This window comes from Martes martes, assembly GCF_963455335.1.
Source record: "Martes martes genome assembly, chromosome: 4".
In the NCBI taxonomy this organism is placed as follows: Eukaryota; Metazoa; Chordata; class Mammalia; order Carnivora; family Mustelidae; genus Martes; species Martes martes.
Window position 1 is genome coordinate 76,267,482 of NC_137891.1, and position 22,649 is coordinate 76,290,130.

General features: G+C 37.4%; 1 protein-coding gene across 1 annotated transcript in view; it reads right to left on the reverse strand.

The window, feature by feature from the left end:
• LOC308341613 (lipoxygenase homology domain-containing protein 1-like) overlaps positions 1–22,649 on the reverse strand; it is a gene marked incomplete at both ends in the record, with an annotated part of 148,356 nt that overhangs the window by 80,739 nt on the left and 44,968 nt on the right. Inside the window, one exon of the mRNA XM_080801649.1 lies at positions 5,096–5,272. Coding sequence (XP_080657775.1) covers positions 5,096–5,272 — 177 coding nt within the window. The remainder of the gene's footprint in view (positions 1–5,095; positions 5,273–22,649) is intronic.

Below are 22,649 nucleotides of genomic sequence, written 5' to 3' on the forward strand. Positions count from 1 at the left end.
CTCAATCGGTACCAAAAGATCGAGATCATTCCCTGCATATTTTCAGACCACAATGCTCTGAAGCTCGAACTCAATCACAAGAGGAAATTTGGAAAGAACCCAAATACGTGGAGACTAAACAGCATCCTTCTAAAAAATGAATGGGTCAACCAGGAAATTAAAGAAGAATTGAAAAAATTCATGGAAACAAATGATAATGAAAACACAACAGTTCAAAATCTGTGGGACACAACAAAGGCAGTCCTGAAAGGAAAATATATAGCGGTGCAAGCCTTTCTCAAGAAACAAGAAAGGTCTCAAATACACAACCTAACCCTACACCTAAAGGAGCTGGAGAGAGAACAACAAAGAAAGCCTAAACCCAGCAGGAGAAGAGAAATCATAAAGATCAGAGCAGAAATCAATGAAATAGAAACTAAAAAAACAATAGAAAAAATCAACAAAACTAGGAGCTGGTTCTTTGAAAGAATTAATAAGATTGATAAGCCCCTGGCCAGACTTATCAAAAAGAAAAGAGAAAGGACGCAAATAAATAAAATCATGAATGAAAGAGGAGAGATCACAACCAACACCAAAGAAATACAAACAATTATAAGAACATACTACGAGCAACTCTATGGCAACAAATTTGACAATCTGGAAGAAATGGAAACATTTCTAGAGATGTATAAACTACCACAACTGAACCAGGAAGAAATAGATAACCTGAACAGACCCATAACCAGTAAAGAGATTGAAACAGTCATCAAAAATCTCCAAACAAACAAAAGTCCAGGACCAGACGGCTTCCCAGGGGAATTCTACCAAACATTTAAAGAAGAATTAATTCCTATTCTCCTGAAACTGTTCCAAAAAATAGAAATGGAAGGAAAACTTCCAAACTCATTCTATGAGGCCAGCATCACCTTGATCCCAAAACCAGACAAGGATCCCATCAAAAAAGAGAATTACAGACCAATATCCTTGATGAACACAGATGCGAAAATTCTCACCAAAATACTGGCCAATAGGATCCAACAGTACATTAAAAGGATTATTCACCACGACCAAGTGGGATTTATTCCAGGGCTGCAAGGTTGGTTCAACATCCGCAAATCCATCAATGTGATACAATACATTAATAAAAGAAAGAGTAAGAACCATATGATACTCTCAATAGATGCTGAAAAAGCATTTGACAAAGTGCAGCATCCCTTCCTGATTAAAACTCTTCAAAGTGTAAGGATAGAAGGCACATACCTCAATATTATCAAAGCCATCTATGAAAAACCCACCGCAAATATCATTCTCAATGGAGAAAAACTGAAAGCTTTTCCGCTAAGGTCAGGAACACGGCAGGGATGTCCGTTATCACCACTGCTGTTCAATATAGTACTAGAAGTCCTAGCCTCAGCAATCAGACAACAAAAAGAAATTAAAAGCATCCAAATCGGCAAAGAAGAAGTCAAACTATCACTCTTTGCAGATGATATGATACTATATGTGGAAAACCCAAAGGCTCCACTCCAAAACTGCTAGAACTTATACAGGAATTCAGTAAAGTGTCAGGATATAAAGTCAATGCACAGAAATCAGTCGCATTTCTTTACACTAACAACAAGACAGAAGAAAGAGAAATTGAGGAGTCAGTCCCATTTACAATCGTACCCAAAACCATAAGATACCTAGAAATAAATCTAACCAAAGAGGCAAAGAATCTATACTCAGAAAACTATAAAGTACTCATGAAAGAAATTGAGGAAGACACAAAGAAATGGAAAAATATTCCATGCTCATGGATTGGAAGAACAAATATTGTGAAAATGTCTATTCTACCTAAAGCAATCTACACATTTAATGCAATCCCTATCAAAATCCCATCCATTTTTTTCAAAGAAATAGAACAAATAATCCTAAAATTTATATGGAACCAGAAAAGACCTCGAATAGCCAAAGGAATATTGAAAAAGAAAGCCAAAGTTGGTGGCATCACAATTCCAGACTTCAAGCTCTATTACAAAGCTGTCATCATCAAGACAGTATGGTACTGGCACAAAAACAGACATATAGACCAATGGAACAGAATAGAGAGCCCAGAAATAGACCCTCAACTCTATGGTCAACTAATCTTCGACAAAGCAGGAAAGAATATCCAATGGAAAAAAGACAGCCTCTTCAACAAATGGTGCTGGGAAAATTGGACAGCCACATGCAGAAAAATGAAATTGGACTATTTCCTTACACCACACACGAAAATAGACTCAAAATGGATGAAGGACCTCAATGTGCGAAAGGAATCTATCAAAATCCTTGAGGACAATGCAGGCAGCAACCTCTTTGACCTCAACCGCAGCAACTTCTTCCTAGGAACATCGCCAAAGGCAACAGAAGCAAGGGCAAAAATGAACTATTGGGATTTCATCAAGATCAAAAGCTTTTGCACAGCAAAGGAAACAGTTAACAAAACCAAAAGACAACTGACAGAATGGGAGAAGATATTTGCAAACGACATATCAGATAAAGGGCTAGTATCCAAAATCTATAAGGAGCTTATCAAACTCAATACCCAAAGAACAAATAATCCAGTCAAGAAATGGGCAGAGGACATGAACAGACATTTCTGCAAAGAAGACATCCAGATGGCCAACAGACACATGAAAAAATGCTCCACATCACTCGGCATCAGGGAAATACAAATCAAAACCACAATGAGATACCACCTCACACCAGTCAGAACGGCTAAAATTCACAAGTCAAGAAATGACAGATGCTGGCGAGGATGCGGAGAGAGGGGAACCCTCCTACGCTGCTGGTGGGAATGCAAGCTGGTGCAACCACTCTGGAAAACAGTGTGGAGGTTCCTCCAAAAACTGAAAATAGAGCTACCCTATGACCCAGCAATTGCACTACTGGGTATATATCCTAAAGATACAAACGTGGTGCTCCAAAGGGGCACGTGCACCCGAATGTTTATAGCAGCAATGTCCACAATAGCCAAACTGTGGAAAGAGCCTAGATGTCCATCAACAGATGAATGGATAAAGAAGATGTGGTATATATACACAATGGAATACTATGCAGCCATCAAAAGACATGAAATCTTGCCATTTGCGACAACATGGATGGAACTAGAGGGTATCATGCTTAGCGAAATAAGTCAATCGGAGAAAGACAACTATCATATGATCTCTTTGATATGAGGAAGTGGAGATGTAAGGCGGGGGGGGGTTGGGGGGAGGCAGGAAAAGCAAAAATGAAAAGATGGGATTGGGAGGGAGACAAACCATAAAAGACTCAATCTCAAGAAACAGACTGAGGGTTGCGGGGGGAGGGGGGACGGGAGAGGGTGATGGGGAAATGGACATTGGGGAGGGTATGTGCTATGATGAGTGCTGTGAAATGTGTAAACCTGACGATTCACAGACCTGTACCCCTGGGGATAAAAATACATTATATGTTTATTAAAATAAAAAAAATTAAAAAGAAAAAAAAAAGAAGATGTAAGAAATTCTTTTTTTTTTTTAAGATTTTATTTGTTTGTTTGAAAGACAGATCACAATTAGGCAGAGAAGCAGGCAGAGAGAGAGGAAGGGAAGCAGGGTCCCTGCTGAGCAGAAAGCCCGACGCGGGGCTCGATCCCAGGACCCTGGGATCATGACCTGAGCCGAAGGCAGAGGCTTGAACCCACTGAGCCACCCAGGTGCCTGAAGATGTAAGAAATTCTTAAAATCTCAGGTAAACTTCCTGGTTAACAATACTTCATGCATATTGTCATATATCTATGCTGAGAAACTAAAGCTGTCCTGACTCTATGGGGAGAGGACAAATAGAAGTTGCACCATTTGGTATTTTTCTTGGATTCTGTCCTATGTGTCTCTTCCCTTAGCTGATTTTAACCTGTATTCTTTCTCTGTGATAAACCATAACCATGAGTATGACAACTTCCAGTGAGTTCTGAGTTTTTCTATTAAATTATCAAAATTTAATAGTGGTCTCAAGGACTCTGGAACTCTGAAGTTGGTGTCAGAAGTGAGGGTAGTCATGTAAACTGCCCCTCTAACTTCTCAGTTGTTTTAATTTCCACAGGATTAAAATCAGTACATTTCAGGAAAGAAAGTCGGCAATATGTTTCCATAGTTTTAAAGGCTTCATATTCTGACCCTTAAATTCAATTTGAAATCATCTAAGCTAAGAAAATGATAAAATATTGGCCAAAGACATATGTCAAAGTATATTTTGCAGTAACATATATACAGTGGCAAAATGAAGAGATTAAGATTAAACATCCAGTGATTAAGTACTTAAATAAATAAATAAACACATAAACATAATCATATACCTTATGTTTGAGTATTATGCAACCATTAAAAATAATGTTGTTTTGGGAAAAAATAATAATGTAATGATGTGTTTACTATATAGTCAGTATAAAAAGTTTTGAAGACAAAGTGACTTTGATTTGAATCATGATCTACCATTTGCCAGTTATGCTATACCAGTCAGATTTTTAACTTCTCTGAAAATCTTTTCTTCATGTTTAAAATACAGAAAATATCTGTCAGTACTTTTAGGATGATTAAATAGTTTTTGTGTGCAGTAAACTCTCAGTAAAGTGCTTGGCACAGAATAGGCAATCTCATAAATTATACTTATTATGGTAACAATATTTTTAAGATAAATTCACACAAACACATACTATAAAGAAATGATCACACATATACAACACTCAATAAATAAAATGATCACACATATACAACACTCAAAGATTGTAAATATTCTAATTGTTAGAAAAGTTAAATATATACATTTGATTGCCAATGTAAGAGTCCCTAAATTTTTATTAAGAATTCTCACATTTATACAATTTATAGTTTTAACCTCCAAATTCGATTGGATATAGGATGTTACTCCTACCAGTTTCAGTACTGCTAAAGCTAAGTAAAATCTCTATTGCTTTTCAAAGTTTGGGTAAATAGAATGGCAATAGGCATCAATGCCACCTAGTGGGAAGAGATCTGATTACTCCTTAATGACTCAACTCAACAGTTTGCCTCAAAAAAGCAAAAGAAAGTGGGTTTTTAGCAATACACACTTTAATGACTTTCCACCATTTTACCTTGACAAAAACCACAAATTCTTTTGAAAGGTCTGCATAACCTGCTAATGATTCATCAGCTATTTTGCCATGATGATCAACAATAACTACACAACCAGGAACCAGCGCTGACTCAAGAAGTGCACAGCGGTCATGCTGATAAAGCACCCGCAGCTCAGTACAGGCTCCACCGGTAACCTTAGAGGTTGAAAAAAAAAAAAAAAAAAACCCTGAATTAGCAAGAGAAAAATAATTAAATTTAAAATGTTTGGATATTATAGGTATATACAGGTCTATTCCACTCTACAGAATCCTTGTATTACCTATCACATGCTTTTGTAATTTAATTGTTTTGATTCTCCACCCTGATTTTCAGTGTCTTATTCCAAGAACTTTCTTCTCGATTTCTCAGAACCCATGGTAGAATATTGGGTAACAACAAAAAAACCTCAGTGGCAGGATATTTTAATGAATTATTAATATGTATGTTTATTTTGTTTATTTTTCATTTCTTCATTTGTATCCTCCTAACCCAAGACTATTTTGGAAAAGCTGAAATTAACAGACATGTGTTACTAGGTTTTACTTCCAAAAATCTAAACAAATCAAGGAGGTTATGCTACAAGGACACATTCCTGGTTCAAGGTACGATTTGAGATTTTATCCCCCATGTTCCCCTCATTACCTTGGGGAGATATTTGAGCCTGAAAAGGAAGGGCTCATTGATGGCCTTGAATGGCTTGACCCATGACACTAAGGCTACCAAACTCAGCAAAATGCTCTTGTATAAGAATGGCAGGGAAGCAACAGGACTACTCATCTTTAAAGAAGCCATCTGAGAGGCGCCTGGATGGTTCAGTCATTATTATCTGCCTTCGGCTCAGGTCATGATCCCAGGGTGCTGGGATTGAAGACCACTTCTCCCTCTCCCACTCCCCCTGCTTGTGTTCCCTCTCTCACTGTCTCTGTCAAATAAATAAAATAAAATATTTTAATAAAAAAGAATCCATCTAGGGCACCTGAGCAGCTCAGTGGGTTAAAGCCTCTGCCTTCAGCTCAGGTACTGATCCCAGGGTCCTGGGATCGAGCCCCACATCAGGCTCTCTGCTTGGCAGGGAGCCTGCTTCCTCCTCTTTCTCTGCCTACTTGTGAGCTCTGTCTGTCAAATAAATAAATAAAATCTTTAAAAACATTTAAAAAAGAAGCCATCTGATGTTTGATGAGTGTATTAGCAGTGACTGGTGTGGACTGAAGCTAAGAGGGCTGTTACTGATATGCTGAGGTCCACATACCAGAAGAAATCTTATGTGTAACAAAATGAGTCTTATAAAAACTAAGATGGAAGCTCTCACCAACCTAGTAGGGTAGGAGCTTGGAAATAGATTTAACTTGATTTTAGAAAAATAAAGTAATAGGACATTTCTCAAACCCTTGACTTAATTGAGTAGATTCCATATTCACTACATTCACATTTATAAGCACTTACTATGACTAGGACCTGTACTAACTGAGTAGAATATGCTACAAAGTACAACACAGGATGACTCGCTAAGTCCAGAGTGGAGGAAAAAAGACTTTTTGAAGAAAATTATTATCACTTAGCCTGAATCTCAGGCCTACAAATTACATAAGCTTTTTTTCAATAATTATTAATTTTCCTTAAGTTAAATAAAATGCTGTGAGTTAAAAATCACATAATATTGGGGCACCTGAGTGTCTCACCTGTTGAACAACCAACTCTTGATTTCGGTTCAGGTCGTGATCACATGATTGGGAGATTGGGCCCTGCCAGGGGCTCTGCACTCAGTGTAGAGTCTGCTTGTCCCTCTCCCTCTACTCCTCCCTCCATTCATGCTCCCCCCCCTTTAAAATAAATAAATAAAATCTTAAAAAATAATCAGGTAATATTATATAACATTATATGAGGAAGCTGTAGCATGAATGCTAGAATCAGAATGCCTGTGTTCGATTCCTGCTTTCACATTTACAACCTATGTGACTGGGTAACTCAATCCATCTATCTGTCAGATTCCTCTTCTGCTAAATAAGGATAACAATGGATTCTCTCAGAAGGTAGATATAAAGACTAGATGTTATAACACATATTAAGCATTTGGAACAGTACGTGATAGATATCTTATGCTGTCTCATTTTTCAAAATCAAAAGCACGCATATATTTTTTAAAACAGCTTTATATATTAAAAGCTATTTTTTCAGGGGTGCCTGGGTGGCTCAGTGGGTTAAAGCCGCTGCCTTCGGCTGGGGTCATGATCCCAGCGTCCTGGGATCGAGCCCCGCATCAGGCTCTCTGCTCAACAGGGAGCCTGCTTCCTCCCTTCTCTCTCTGCCTGCCTCTCTGCCTACTTGTGATCTGTCTGTCAAATAAATAAATAAATAAATAAATATCTTAAAAAATAAAATAAAATAAAATAAAAACTATTTTTTCAAACCTAAACCAAGGAATACAAAGTATACTTAGGTGAAATTATTATTATTTTTTCCCTAATAAAATGTCCCCTAAAGGGGCCTTTGAGAAATCAGATCATCTCCTTTTGGAGGCCTATTTAATATTTTGAATGTTATCAGAAAAGTGGTCTACTTTTTCTTGTCTAAATTTTAATTGCTGACATATAGGACCATTTATGCATCAGAATCTCAAAACTTAGTAAGATAAAACAGAATAATGAAAATAGTTAAAGTAAAAGCCAAAGAAAATACAATTTGATCTTGTAAAAACATATATAGATACAATACTATTGATATATGACAAAAAGGAAAATTCCTACATACCATTCCAGTGACATTGCTATTGTCAATAGCAAGAGAAAGATGTCTTATTTCATGACTTTGGAAAATGCATATATTTCCTCTGTTGAAAATAACATCAAAGAGACCTGGAAAACATTTTAGGGTATTAGCAAGTAATTCACGCTTTTAAAGTATTTTTTCTTATTCAATTATACACTGAAATCTCCTAATGAAATATTTTATGTTATCTCTTAGTTAAATGTTTTTAATTAGTCAAAAGGTAGAATGCCGATAACCTTTGATTATCTATAAACTGCTTGGCAATTTGCTGGCATTTCCATGGAAAATCCTTAATGCATTTCCATTCTAATTGGTAAGCACCTGAGACAACCCCAAAAAATGACACTTTATAGAACTGATTCCAGGATGATAAATTCTCCTGTTACAAAAAACCATTTCCATTCTCTAAATCTCAGGGACTTGAGGTAAAATGAAATAACACATTATAATAATGCATTATAAATACATATGATTTGAGCATTAGTGACTACTTTGTATGATGATGTCATCACATATTTGTGATGTATAAAAAGTATATTTTCAATATACTTTTGCATACTTTTTTACCTTATAATTTATGCTCTTGAAGGTATGAAATTTTGTCTATTCTGTATATAGCTATATAACTGCACTTAGAGCAGTGCCTAGAACGTAGTAACTGCTCAGGAAATATTCTTTAAAAAGTTAATTAGATCCCCACAGACTACACAATAGGTACCACAGATGGAAATTGAACCTAGGACCTCAGATCTTAGCCCAGTGCTCTTTCCAATACCGAGAATCCTTTCTTTAGTACTTACAAAAAACAAATTTTCAAGAATCCACTCTTGTAACAATAAGAAATAAAGACCATTTTTCCTTTTACAAATAGGTGATTCTCAGAAAATGTAAGTCAAACAAGCCAGACATAAAGGAATACATATTGTGTGTTTTATTTTACAGAAAGCACAAAATATAGGTAATACATTGAACTCACTGGAGCACCAATATATAAAAATACATATGAAGCTAATATTAACAGATCTACAGGGAGAAACTGACAGACTACAAAAATAGTAAGGAACTTTAACCCCTGACTCATACCAATGATTCAACTGAGAATCAATTACAAGAAGATAACTGGAAAATCCACAAAACTGTGATGATTAAACAACATGCTACTGAAACAATGTATTAACCAATGTATAATCAAAGAAACCAAAGAAGGAAATAACTGGAGACAAATGAAAGCATAAATACTACCCATCAAAATTTTGGGTTTTCAGCAAATGTGATTCTAAGAAGGAAGATCATAGCAATATAGGCCTAACTCCAAAACCAAGAATGTCTCAAATAACCTAACTTCAAACTTAAATCTAGATGTATGACTCTAGTTCTGGTTCTAGCAAGAGAGAGTTCAATCATTCATTTAACCACTTGTTATTAAGCACCTACTATGTGCAGGCAATATTTTTCAGTCATAACCTACATAAAAATTCTCAATGCTCTTATTTCTAAAACATTCTTATATTTAAAAATAAGGGGTAAATCTTTATAATCTCAAAGTTCCTGGCTAATTCTAATATCCACTGGATCAAATCACACCAATAGCATCAAAACAAACTCTAATTGCCAAAACCCAACAGAAGCATTTTCAGTCCTTATTTCATTTTGCTTCTCTACTCCATTTGAACCTGCAGGCATCTTTTGAAACTTCACAATCTCACACTTCACTAACTTCCTTCTCAGTGTCCTACTTCATTCGCAGTTGTCCTCTTCATGCACAGGGTTCTATGCTAAGGTGATTAACTCTCTCACTCTTCACTGTCTCCCTGAGAAGTTTATTTTAATAATCCATGAAGTGATAAATACCAAATCAACATCTCAACCACTCATTTCTCCCTCAAAATCAGCTCATATGTATAATTTAACTCACACACACTTCAAACTCAATATATACAAACTAGAGCTTACAATTTCACATAATCTTAGCTTCCAATCTACTCCTCCTAAATATTCTGTATTTCCTACCTTAGTCGGTGACCCCCATCAACAACTTAATAATCCAAACTGGAAACCTAAGAATAACCTTTTCCCTTAATACACCTTTACCAATAAATGATGAAGACCTGCCAATTATCTCCTAGAAATTCTTCAAATCCATTCTCTCTTCTCTATCAATATTCCCACTGAAGTATTTTAGGTCCTCATCATCTTCTGTCTGACATATTACAAGAGCCTTCTAATTGGTCACTTTTTCTCTAATCCTTCTGCACAGGCCTAAATCTGGCCTCCATTTAGCCACCAAAGTATTTCTATTCTACTTCGAATCTGTTAATGGCTATCACCCACAATAGAAAGGAATAAAAGAAGTTGCCTTCAAACATACACTGGACCTTCTCTCCCAGACCTTTTAAAGACACAGATCATTCATGGAGGATGTATAGTTTTAACTTATAAAATGCAGTAGATAGCTTTTGGTTACTAGAAGTCTACTGATATTCTGATAGTAGTGAGGTCAAGTATTTGAAACATGTTTTGTGGTCTCTAGAGTAAAGCATCAGATCATTCTTTATTGCAACACTCAAAATTCATTTTGATTCTACTTCTGGATTCTGAGTTAAGAAATTCAGCAATTTAAAGGGTCTGTCCAACAAGAAGATCTAACAATCTTAAATATCTATGCCACTAACATGGGAGCAGCCAACTATATAAACCAATTAATAACAAAATCAAAGAAATACATCGACAGTAATACAATAATAGCAGGGGACTTTAACACTCCCCTCACTGAAATGGACAGATCATCTAAGCAAAAGATCAACAAGGAAATAAAGGCCTTAAATGACACACTGGACCAGATGGACATCACAGATATATTCAGAACATTCCATCCCAAAGCAACAGAATATACATTCTTCTCTAGTGCACATGGAACATTCTCCAGAATAGACCACATCCTGGGTCATAAATCAGGTCTCAATCGCTACCAAAAGATTGAGCTCATTCCCTGCATATTTTCAGACCACAATGCTCTGAAGCTAGAACTCATTCATAAGAGGAAATTTGGAAAGAACCCAAATACATGGAGACTAAACAGCATCCTTCTAAAAAATGAATGGGTCAACCAGGAAATTAAAGAAGAATTGAAAAAATTCATGGAAACAAGTGATAATGAAAATACAACAGTTCAAAATCTGTGGGACACAACAAAGGCAGTCCTGAGAGGAAAATATATGGTGGTACAAGCCTTTCTCAAGTAACAAGGAAGGTCTCAAATATACAACCTAACCCTACACTTAAAGAAGCTGGAGAAAGAAAAAGAAAGAAAGCCTAAACGCAGCAGGAGAAGAGAAATCATAAAGATCAGAGCAGAAATCAATGAAATAGAAACCAAAAAAACAATAGAACAAATCAACGAAACTAGGAGATGGTTCTTTGAAAGAATTAATAAGATTGACAGACCCCTGGCCAGACTTATCAAAAAGAAAAGAGAAAGGACCCAAATAAATAAAATCATGAATGAAAGAGGAGAGATCACAACACCAAAAAAATACAAACAATTATAAGAACATACCAAGAGCAACTCTACTCCAACAAATTCGACAATCTGGAAGAAATAGATACATTTCTAGAGACATATAAACTACCACAACTGAACCAGGAAGAAATAGATAACCTGAACAGACCCATAACCAGTAAAGAGATTGAAACAGTCATCAAAAATCTCCAAACAAACAAAAGTCCAGGACCAGACGGCTTCCCAGGGGAATTCTACCAAACATTTAAAGAAGAATTAATTCCTATTCTCCTGAAACTGTTCCAAAAAATAGAAATGGAAGGAAAACTTCCAAACTCATTCTATGAGGCCAGCATCACCTTGATCCCAAAACCAGACAAGGATCCCATCAAAAAAGAGAATTACAGACCAATATCCTTGATGAACACAGATGCGAAAATTCTCACCAAAATACTGGCCAATAGGATCCAACAGTACATTAAAAGGATTATTCACCACGACCAAGTGGGATTTATTCCAGGGCTGCAAGGTTGGTTCAACATCCGCAAATTCATCAATGTGATACAATACATTAATAAAAGAAAGAGTAAGAACCATATGATACTCTCAATAGATGCTGAAAAAGCATTTGACAAAGTGCAGCATCCCTTCCTGATTAAAACTCTTCAAAGTGTAAGGATAGAAGGCACATACCTCAATATTATCAAAGCCATCTATGAAAAACCCACCGCAAATATCATTCTCAATGGAGAAAAACTGAAAGCTTTTCCGCTAAGGTCAGGAACACGGCAGGGATGTCCGTTATCACCACTGTTGTTCAATATAGTACTAGAAGTCCTAGCCTCAGCAATCAGACAACAAAAAGAAATTAAAGGCATCCAAATCAGCAAAGAAGAAGTCAAACTATCACTCTTTGCAGATGATATGATACTATATGTGGAAAACCCAAAGGCTCCACTCCAAAACTGCTAGAACTTGTACAGGAATTCAGTAAAGTGTCAGGATATAAAGTCAATGCACAGAAATCAGTCGCATTTCTTTACACTAACAACAAGACAGAAGAAAGAGAAATTGAGGAGTCAGTCCCATTTACAATCGTACCCAAAACCATGAGATACCTAGGAATAAATCTAACCAAAGAGGCAAAGAATTTATACTCAGAAAACTATAAAGCACTCATGAAAGAAATGGAGGAAGACACAAAGAAATGGAAAAATATTCCATGCTCATGGATTGGAAGAACAAATATTGTGAAAATGTCTATTCTACCTAAAGCAATCTACACATTTAATGCAATCCCTATCAAAATCCCATCCATTTTTTTCAAAGAAATGGAACAAATAATCCTAAAATTTATATGGAACCAGAAAAGACCTCAAATAGCCAAAGGAATATTGAAAAAGAAAGCCAAAGTTGGTGGCATCACAATTCCAGACTTCAAGCTCTATTACAAAGCTGTCATCATCAAGACAGTATGGTACTGGCACAAAAACAGACATATAGACCAATGGAACAGAATAGAGAGCCCAGAAATAGACCCTCAACTCTATGGTCAACTAATCTTCGACAAAGCAGGAAAGAATATCCAATGGAAAAAAGACAGCCTCTTCAACAAGTGGTGCTGGGAAAATTGGACAGCCACATGCAGAAAAATGAAACTGGACTATTTCCTTACACCACACACGAAAATAGACTCAAAGTGGATGAAGGACCTCAATGTGCGAAAGGAATCTATCAAAATCCTTGAGGACAATGCAGGCAGCAACCTCTTTGACCTCAACCGCAGCAACTTCTTCCTAGGAACATCGCCAAAGGCAACAGAAGCAAGGGCAAAAATGAACTATTGGGATTTCATCAAGATCAAAAGCTTTTGCACAGCAAAGGAAACAGTTAACAAAACCAAAAGACAACTGACAGAATGGGAGAAGATATTTGCAAACGACATATCAGATAAAGGGCTCGTATCCAAAATCTATAAAGAGCTTATCAAACTCAATACCCAAAGAACAAATAATCCAGTCAAGAAATGGGCAGAGGACATGAACAGACATTTCTGCAAGGAAGACATCCAGATGGCCAACAGACACATGAAAAAATGCTCCACATCACTCGGCATCAGGGAAATACAAATCAAAACCACAATGAGATACCACCTCACACCAGTCAGAATGGCTAAAATTAACAAGTCAAGAAATGACAGATGCTGGCGAGGATGCGGAGAGAGGGGAACCCTCCTACACTGTTGGTGGGAATGCAAGCTGGTGCAACCACTCTGGAAAACAGTGTGGAGGTTCCTCAAAAAACTGAAAATAGAGCTACCCTACGACCCAGCAATTGCACTCCTGGGTATATATCCTAAAGATACAAACGTGGTGCTCCGAAGGGGCACGTGCACCCGAATGTTTATAGCAGCAATGTCCACAATAGCCAAACTGTGGAAAGCGCCTAGATGTCCATCAACAGATGAATGGATAAAGAAGATGTGGTATATATACACAATGGAATACTATGCAGCCATCAAAAGACATGAAATCTTGCCATTTGCGACGACGTGGATAGAACTAGAGGGTATCATGCTTAGTGAAATAAGTCAATCGGAGAAATATAACTATCATATGATCTCTTTGATATGAGGAAGTGGAGATGCAAGGTGGGGGGGTTTGGGGGGAGGTAGGAAAAGAAAAAATGAAAAGATGGGATTGGGAGGGAGACAAACCATAAAAGACTCAATCTCAAGAAACAGACTGAGGGTTGCGGGGGGGAAGGGGGACGGGAGAGGGTGGTGGGGAAATGGACATTGGGGAGGGTATGTGCTATGATGAGTGCTGTGAAATGTGTAAACCAGACGATTCACAGACCTGTACCCCTGGGGATAAAAATACATTATATGTTTATTAAAATAAAAAAATTTAAAAAAAAAAAAATAAGATTGACAGACCCCTGGCCAGACTTATCAAAAAGAAAAGAGAAAGGACCCAAATAAATAAAATCATGAATGAAAGAGGAGAGATCACAACACCAAAAAAATACAAACAATTATAAGAACATACCAAGAGCAACTCTACTCCAACAAATTCGACAATCTGGAAGAAATAGATACATTTCTAGAGACATATAAACTACCACAACTGAACCAGGAAGAAATAGATAACCTGAACAGACCCATAACCAGTAAAGAGATTGAAACAGTCATCAAAAATCTCCAAACAAACAAAAGTCCAGGACCAGACGGCTTCCCAGGGGAATTCTACCAAACATTTAAAGAAGAATTAATTCCTATTCTCCTGAAACTGTTCCAAAAAATAGAAATGGAAGGAAAACTTCCAAACTCATTCTATGAGGCCAGCATCACCTTGATCCCAAAACCAGACAAGGATCCCATCAAAAAAGAGAATTACAGACCAATATCCTTGATGAACACAGATGCGAAAATTCTCACCAAAATACTGGCCAATAGGATCCAACAGTACATTAAAAGGATTATTCACCACGACCAAGTGGGATTTATTCCAGGGCTGCAAGGTTGGTTCAACATCCGCAAATTCATCAATGTGATACAATACATTAATAAAAGAAAGAGTAAGAACCATATGATACTCTCAATAGATGCTGAAAAAGCATTTGACAAAGTGCAGCATCCCTTCCTGATTAAAACTCTTCAAAGTGTAAGGATAGAAGGCACATACCTCAATATTATCAAAGCCATCTATGAAAAACCCACCGCAAATATCATTCTCAATGGAGAAAAACTGAAAGCTTTTCCGCTAAGGTCAGGAACACGGCAGGGATGTCCGTTATCACCACTGTTGTTCAATATAGTACTAGAAGTCCTAGCCTCAGCAATCAGACAACAAAAAGAAATTAAAGGCATCCAAATCAGCAAAGAAGAAGTCAAACTATCACTCTTTGCAGATGATATGATACTATATGTGGAAAACCCAAAGGCTCCACTCCAAAACTGCTAGAACTTGTACAGGAATTCAGTAAAGTGTCAGGATATAAAGTCAATGCACAGAAATCAGTCGCATTTCTTTACACTAACAACAAGACAGAAGAAAGAGAAATTGAGGAGTCAGTCCCATTTACAATCGTACCCAAAACCATGAGATACCTAGGAATAAATCTAACCAAAGAGGCAAAGAATTTATACTCAGAAAACTATAAAGCACTCATGAAAGAAATGGAGGAAGACACAAAGAAATGGAAAAATATTCCATGCTCATGGATTGGAAGAACAAATATTGTGAAAATGTCTATTCTACCTAAAGCAATCTACACATTTAATGCAATCCCTATCAAAATCCCATCCATTTTTTTCAAAGAAATGGAACAAATAATCCTAAAATTTATATGGAACCAGAAAAGACCTCAAATAGCCAAAGGAATATTGAAAAAGAAAGCCAAAGTTGGTGGCATCACAATTCCAGACTTCAAGCTCTATTACAAAGCTGTCATCATCAAGACAGTATGGTACTGGCACAAAAACAGACATATAGACCAATGGAACAGAATAGAGAGCCCAGAAATAGACCCTCAACTCTATGGTCAACTAATCTTCGACAAAGCAGGAAAGAATATCCAATGGAAAAAAGACAGCCTCTTCAACAAGTGGTGCTGGGAAAATTGGACAGCCACATGCAGAAAAATGAAACTGGACTATTTCCTTACACCACACACGAAAATAGACTCAAAGTGGATGAAGGACCTCAATGTGCGAAAGGAATCTATCAAAATCCTTGAGGACAATGCAGGCAGCAACCTCTTTGACCTCAACCGCAGCAACTTCTTCCTAGGAACATCGCCAAAGGCAACAGAAGCAAGGGCAAAAATGAACTATTGGGATTTCATCAAGATCAAAAGCTTTTGCACAGCAAAGGAAACAGTTAACAAAACCAAAAGACAACTGACAGAATGGGAGAAGATATTTGCAAACGACATATCAGATAAAGGGCTCGTATCCAAAATCTATAAAGAGCTTATCAAACTCAATACCCAAAGAACAAATAATCCAGTCAAGAAATGGGCAGAGGACATGAACAGACATTTCTGCAAAGAAGACATCCAGATGGCCAACAGACACATGAAAAAATGCTCCACATCACTCGGCATCAGGGAAATACAAATCAAAACCACAATGAGATACCACCTCACACCAGTCAGAACGGCTAAAATTCACAAGTCAAGAAATGACAGATGCTGGCGAGGATGCGGAGAGAGGGGAACCCTCCTACGCTGCTGGTGGGAATGCAAGCTGGTGCAACCACTCTGGAAAACAGTGTGGAGGTTCCTCCAAAAACTGAAAATAGAGCTACCCTATGACCCAGCAATTGCACTACTGGGTATATATCCTAAAGATACAAACGTGGTGCTCCAAAGGGGCACGTGCACCCGAATGTTTATAGCAGCAATGTCCACAATAGCCAAACTGTGGAAAGAGCCTAGATGTCCATCAACAGATGAATGGATAAAGAAGATGTGGTATATATACACAATGGAATACTATGCAGCCATCAAAAGACATGAAATCTTGCCATTTGCGACAACATGGATGGAACTAGAGGGTATCATGCTTAGCGAAATAAGTCAATCGGAGAAAGACAACTATCATATGATCTCTTTGATATGAGGAAGTGGAGATGCAATGTGGGGGTTTTGGTGGCAGGAAAAGCAAAAATGAAAAGATGGGATTGGGAGGGAGACAAACCATAAAAGACTCAATCTCAAGAAACAGACTGAGGGTTGCGGGGGGGGAGTGGGGACGGGAGAGGGTGATGGGGAAATGGACATTGGGGAGGGTATGGGCTATGATGAGTGCTGTGAAATGTGTAAACCTGACGATTCACAGACCTGTACCCCTGGGGATAAAAATACATTATATGTTTATTAATATAAAAAAATTAAAAAATAAAAAATAAAAAAATAAAATAAATAAATAGATAACATAAAAGTTACCACTTTAAAAAAAAAAAAGAAATTCAGCAATTTACAATACAAAATAGCCCTGATTTGCTGAAGACTGATAAAAGTGTTAGTCATCCCTCTACATATCAAATTAGAGAGAGTTAGAGGATGCCATAAAGTGAGCAGCCATATCCCCACTATGAATGTGTATTTCCAAGACATCCAGAGTCCTCTTCTTCCTTTACCTCTCCTTTCCCTAATCTTTCCTAATTCAGAAACTGAAGTACACTTTAAATAAGACTGAATAAGACAACATCCATTCTAGAGCATATTCTTTTCTAATCTAAAGCCAAAGAGGTCCTTCAAAGCACTCTCATAAAATATAGGGGCAAAGCCAATGGCTTCTTGATTTCAGAGAAGTATAGCTATGATATGGCAAAGCTGCAGCAGAAGACAAAGTGGCCAATATATATTCAGTGCTATACTCTTTAAATAATAAACTGTTTTTCATTTCCTTTATTAAGATCTAGTAGCAGAGAACTAGACAAATAAAATAATTGCGGCTAATCACCATCAGATATTCACTAGAAATAGGACTTATAATATGTAGATCAACTACTAACAATAATCTAAGAGAAGAATTCTATTAGTACCTACACAGATAGGTTAGAATACCAGAAAAAATCCAAAGAAGAGGTTAAGTCTTAGAAATGGTTATGTGTTTTGTTATTCAAAAAAAAAAAAAAAATGGAGAATAACCAGTACAAGAACTTTTTTTACAGTTGAAACACAAGGAAAAAGGGGCATTACCCTCTTTGGCATACCATATAAACTATTTAATAAAGAAACAGTGAAAATTGCAGAAAATTTTTTCTTCAAAGTCCTGAGAAGATTCTAGCTAAATTTCATAAAATAGTTTCTCCTTAAATTCCTACTTCTCACTTAATTATAACTGAAACAAAATTATCAAGCATGCATTAGAGGTACAGTTATCACATAATTGTTCAACCACGATATTTTTGAGTGTAAAAAGAGGTGCCAATCAGATGGAATGCAGATATAAACATGCAAAGTAGTGTGTATCATGCTCTCAACTTACGTTAGGCTTGACACCAAAAAAAAAAAAAAAAAAAAAAAGACCTAGCCTTACATTTTAAAATTGGAGAATAAGTGTGTGTTTATGTTTAAGGCTTATATAATAGTTTAAAGTGTGCATTTTTTTTACTATTAACTCTGCCTTAATGACAAAAATGTAATGAGCCTAAGACACTTATGTGCCACTGATGAGATTAAAAACTGATAGACCTCTTCTCCAAAGAGATGGGGCAATCTCTAAAAAGAGCCTTAAAATTCTCTTTATATTTAAGTCAACAACAGGAGGGAAGCTGTAAGATTAACAATAGTCAACAACAGGAGGAAAACTGGAGAATTAACAGTACTTTGAAATTAAATAACACACTCTTAACAACCAGTGAGTGAAAAGAAAAATCAAAAGGAAAATCAAAATAAATCTTGAGACAAATGAAGTTGGAAACAGAACATACCAAAATCTAGGGGATGCAGCAAAAGCATTTCTAAGAGGCATATGTGTAGTAAAAAAGTCCACATTTTAAAAAAAGAAAGATTTTAAATAAACAACCCAACTTTATACCTCAAGAAACTACAAAAATAAGAACTAACCCCAAAATTATTAGAAAGGAGATAACTAAGATTAGAAGAGAAACAGATGAAATAGAAAATAAAAACAATAGAAAAGATCAATGAAGAACTTGAAACAAAGAGTTGGTTTTTTGAAAAGATAAATAAAACTGACAATGTTTGGCTAGATTAACCAAGAAAAAAGAGAGAGGGCTCAAATAAAAAAATATATATAAATAAAAAAGGAGACATTACAGCTGAAACCACAGAAATACAAAGAATCATGAAACTACTATGAACAATTATACGATAAATTGGAAAACCTGGAAGAAATTTATAAAGTCCCCAAAACATACACTCCATCCAGACCAACTCATGAAAAAAAAGAAAGAAAGAGGGTGGAAAGAAGATGGCAGAGAAGTAGGAGGAGACACCATTTCAACCTGACCCCTAAAGTGAGCTGATTACCTACCAAAGAACTCTGATCACCCACAAAATCAGCCTGAGATTAGAATGATCTAATTCTGCTCTCTATGAGGGCAGAAGACACCAGTGGGCAGGTAAAGAGGAGTGGGAATATCGGACTGACACCGGAAGATAAACAAAAGGGGGAGGGAGCCACCAGAGGCGAATCATTGGAAAGTAATACCCCAATATGATAGTGCCCTGTGACTGAAGACCAGCATTAACTTGGAGTCTGGTTGAAAGCACTCAAAAAGAGCAAAGGATCATAAGGGAAAATTGGGGGAATCAGCCGGTGAGGGACAGGGGCTTAAGCCTGCCAACCCAGGACAGCCATCAATGGCGCTAAGCCTGAGAGAGTGCAGTGAAGAAGCCAGGTCGTGGTCCCTGAGCCACTGGTGCACCTCAGAGCATCTGGATGGCGGCACCTGTGAGAGTGAGGGAGCCTCACCAGCTGGCAGAACCACAGCCTTTTGCAGTCTCCATGCACATGCCCTGCTACCAGAGTCTGAGTCGTGCCCCACACCCTCCCCTGAGAGAGGTGCATGCAGGTGTTAGCCAGCACTCTTTCAGACCCAGAGAGTCTGAACACGCTCAGCCCAGGCCAGTGCGAAAATCTCAGTGCGCTATCTCTGCTTGGGACCTCTCCGGTGGTCTGGACCTGCCCAGAAAGCCACGGCTAGTATTTCTCGTGGTTTTGGGTACAAGCAGGAGTTCCTGTGACCCAGAGACCATGACTGGGAATGTGCTCTGCCAGTGGCTGAGGGGGAACTTATGTGCTCTGGAGCACCCACAGGGGAACAGACTGAGGCTTCTCTCTGAGAGGGAGGTCTGGGTGCAGTTTGCTTTCCTTTAAACCTCCAAAAACCACCAAAAGCCACCAAGGGGAGAGAAAACAAATGAACAAACAAACAAATAAGACCTCCAGAAAACAAAAGCCTGAAAAAACGGTTTTCTCAGAGCCCACCCCTTGATGGGGGCAGGAGGACTTAAAGCTAGGAATATTACCTGAAAACCCACGTGTCCAGCCCCTCCCCCAGAAAGCCAACCAAAAAAAGAAAAAAAAAAGAAAAAAGACAAGAGGACAACCACCACTACTTCATAGATACAACTTTTGTTTTTGATTCTTTCCCACTATTCTTGTTCTTTTCATTTTTTTAATATATGTAGCTTTATGACCTATTTACCATCACAGTGAGATGTTCAGTACATCAAATTCCATAATAACCTTTTAACCTGAACTTTTTGATGCATATACTTGTGTTTTTCCTTTGCTTTTCTATTTTTTTAATTTTTTTATTTTATTTTATTATTTTTTTTTAATATTCATATAGAGATAAACTTCAAGGTAATCCCCTTCCCCAATGAATGCTACCCCTATAGGTAAACCAGTTTTAAACCCCCTTTATCTTACGGAAGTTGAGTCCTTTAACAAAGATATCAAGATACATCCAGGAAGAATCAAAATAAACTTCCATGCCCACACTGAGAATTTATAACCACTCTCCTGTCTTTTTCTTCTGTCAGTGTTTCTGTGTATTTGTTTTTGTCCTGGTAGTATATAAATCTTATACTTGGGGTTCTTTTTGACGAGGTTCTTTTTTTTTTTAAATTAATTTATTTATTATTTCTTTTGTCATCTACTTTTGTCAGTCTTTTTGTTTGTCTGTTTTTGTTTGTATACTACATAAATCTTACCTTGAGGCCCATTTGGGCTGGGCCTTCTCTTGTATTCTTTCTTTTTTTCCCTGCCTCTCTCTCTTTTATTTTCTTTTTTCCTTCTTTTTAGTGGGGACTCTCAATTGCTCAGAAGCATTCCAGGGTGCACCTTGCCTGCACCACAGTCGATACATTCAGATATACATCCGTTCAGCCAACTCTCACCAAAATGACTAGGAGGAGGAATGTCCAACAGAAGAAAAATTCAAAGACTGGGCCTTCTGCATCAGAGCTATTGGATATGGACATAGACAGTATGTCAGAAAGGGAATTCAGGCTAACAATTATCCAGGCAATAGCTAGGTTGGAGAAAGCCCTTGATGACAAAATGGAATTGATTAAGGTAGAAGTCAAACCCAACAGGGATGATGTTCACAATGTTCTCAATGAGTTCCAATCTAATATAAATTCTCTAAAAGCTAAGGTAACTGAGGCAGAAGATAGAATTAGTGATCTGGAGGACAAACAGAGAAAAAGGATCAGGAGGAAGCCTGGAACAAACAGCTTAGAAGCCATGAAAACAGAATTAGGGAAATAAATGACGCCATGAAACATTCCAAAGTCAGAATTATTGGAATCCCTGAGGGGGAGGAGAAAGAAGACTAGAAGATATAGTTGAACAAATTCTCCATGAAAATTTTCCCAATCTCACTAAAGGAACCAGCGTTCATGTACTAGAGGCAGAACGGTCTCCCCCCAAGATCATAGAATCTAGAAAGACCTCGAGACACATGATAGTGAAAATGATGAATCATAATTGTAGACAGGAGCTCTTGAAAGCAGCTAGGGCAAAGAAATTCCTTACACACAGAGGAAAGCCCATCACAATAACGTCAGACCTGTCCACAGAAACCTGGCAAGCCAGAAAGGGCAGGTAAGACATACTCAGGGCACTAAATGAGAAGAACATGCAGCCAAGAATACTTTATCCAGCAAGACTGACATTCAAAATGGATGGAGAGATAAAGAGCTTCCAAGACCGGCAAGGTTTAAAAGAGTATGCGACCACCAAGCCGACACTGCAGGAAATATTAAGGGGCGTTCTATAAAAGAGGAAAAATCCTAAGAACATCATTGAACAGAAATATATGGAGACAATCTATAGAGACAAAGACTTCACAGGTAACACGATGTCAATAAAAACGTATCTCTCAATAATCACTCTCAATGTGAATGGCCTAAATGCGCCCATAAAATGACACAGGGTTGCAGATTGGATAAAACGACAGGACCCATCCATATGCTGTCTATAAGAGACCCATTTCGAACCTAAGGATGCATCCAGACTGAAAGTGAAGGGATGGAGAAGCATCTTTCATGCCAATGGGCCTCAAAAGAAGGCTGGGGCAGCGATTCTCATATCAGATAAATGGGACTTTAAGCTAAAGACGGTAGTCAGAGATACAGAAGGACACTACATAATTCTTAAAGGAACTATCCACCAAGATGATCAAACAATTGTAAATATTTATGTCTCCAATATGGGAGCAGCCAATTACATAAGAAAACTATTAATCAAGATAAAGAGTCATACTGATATGAATACA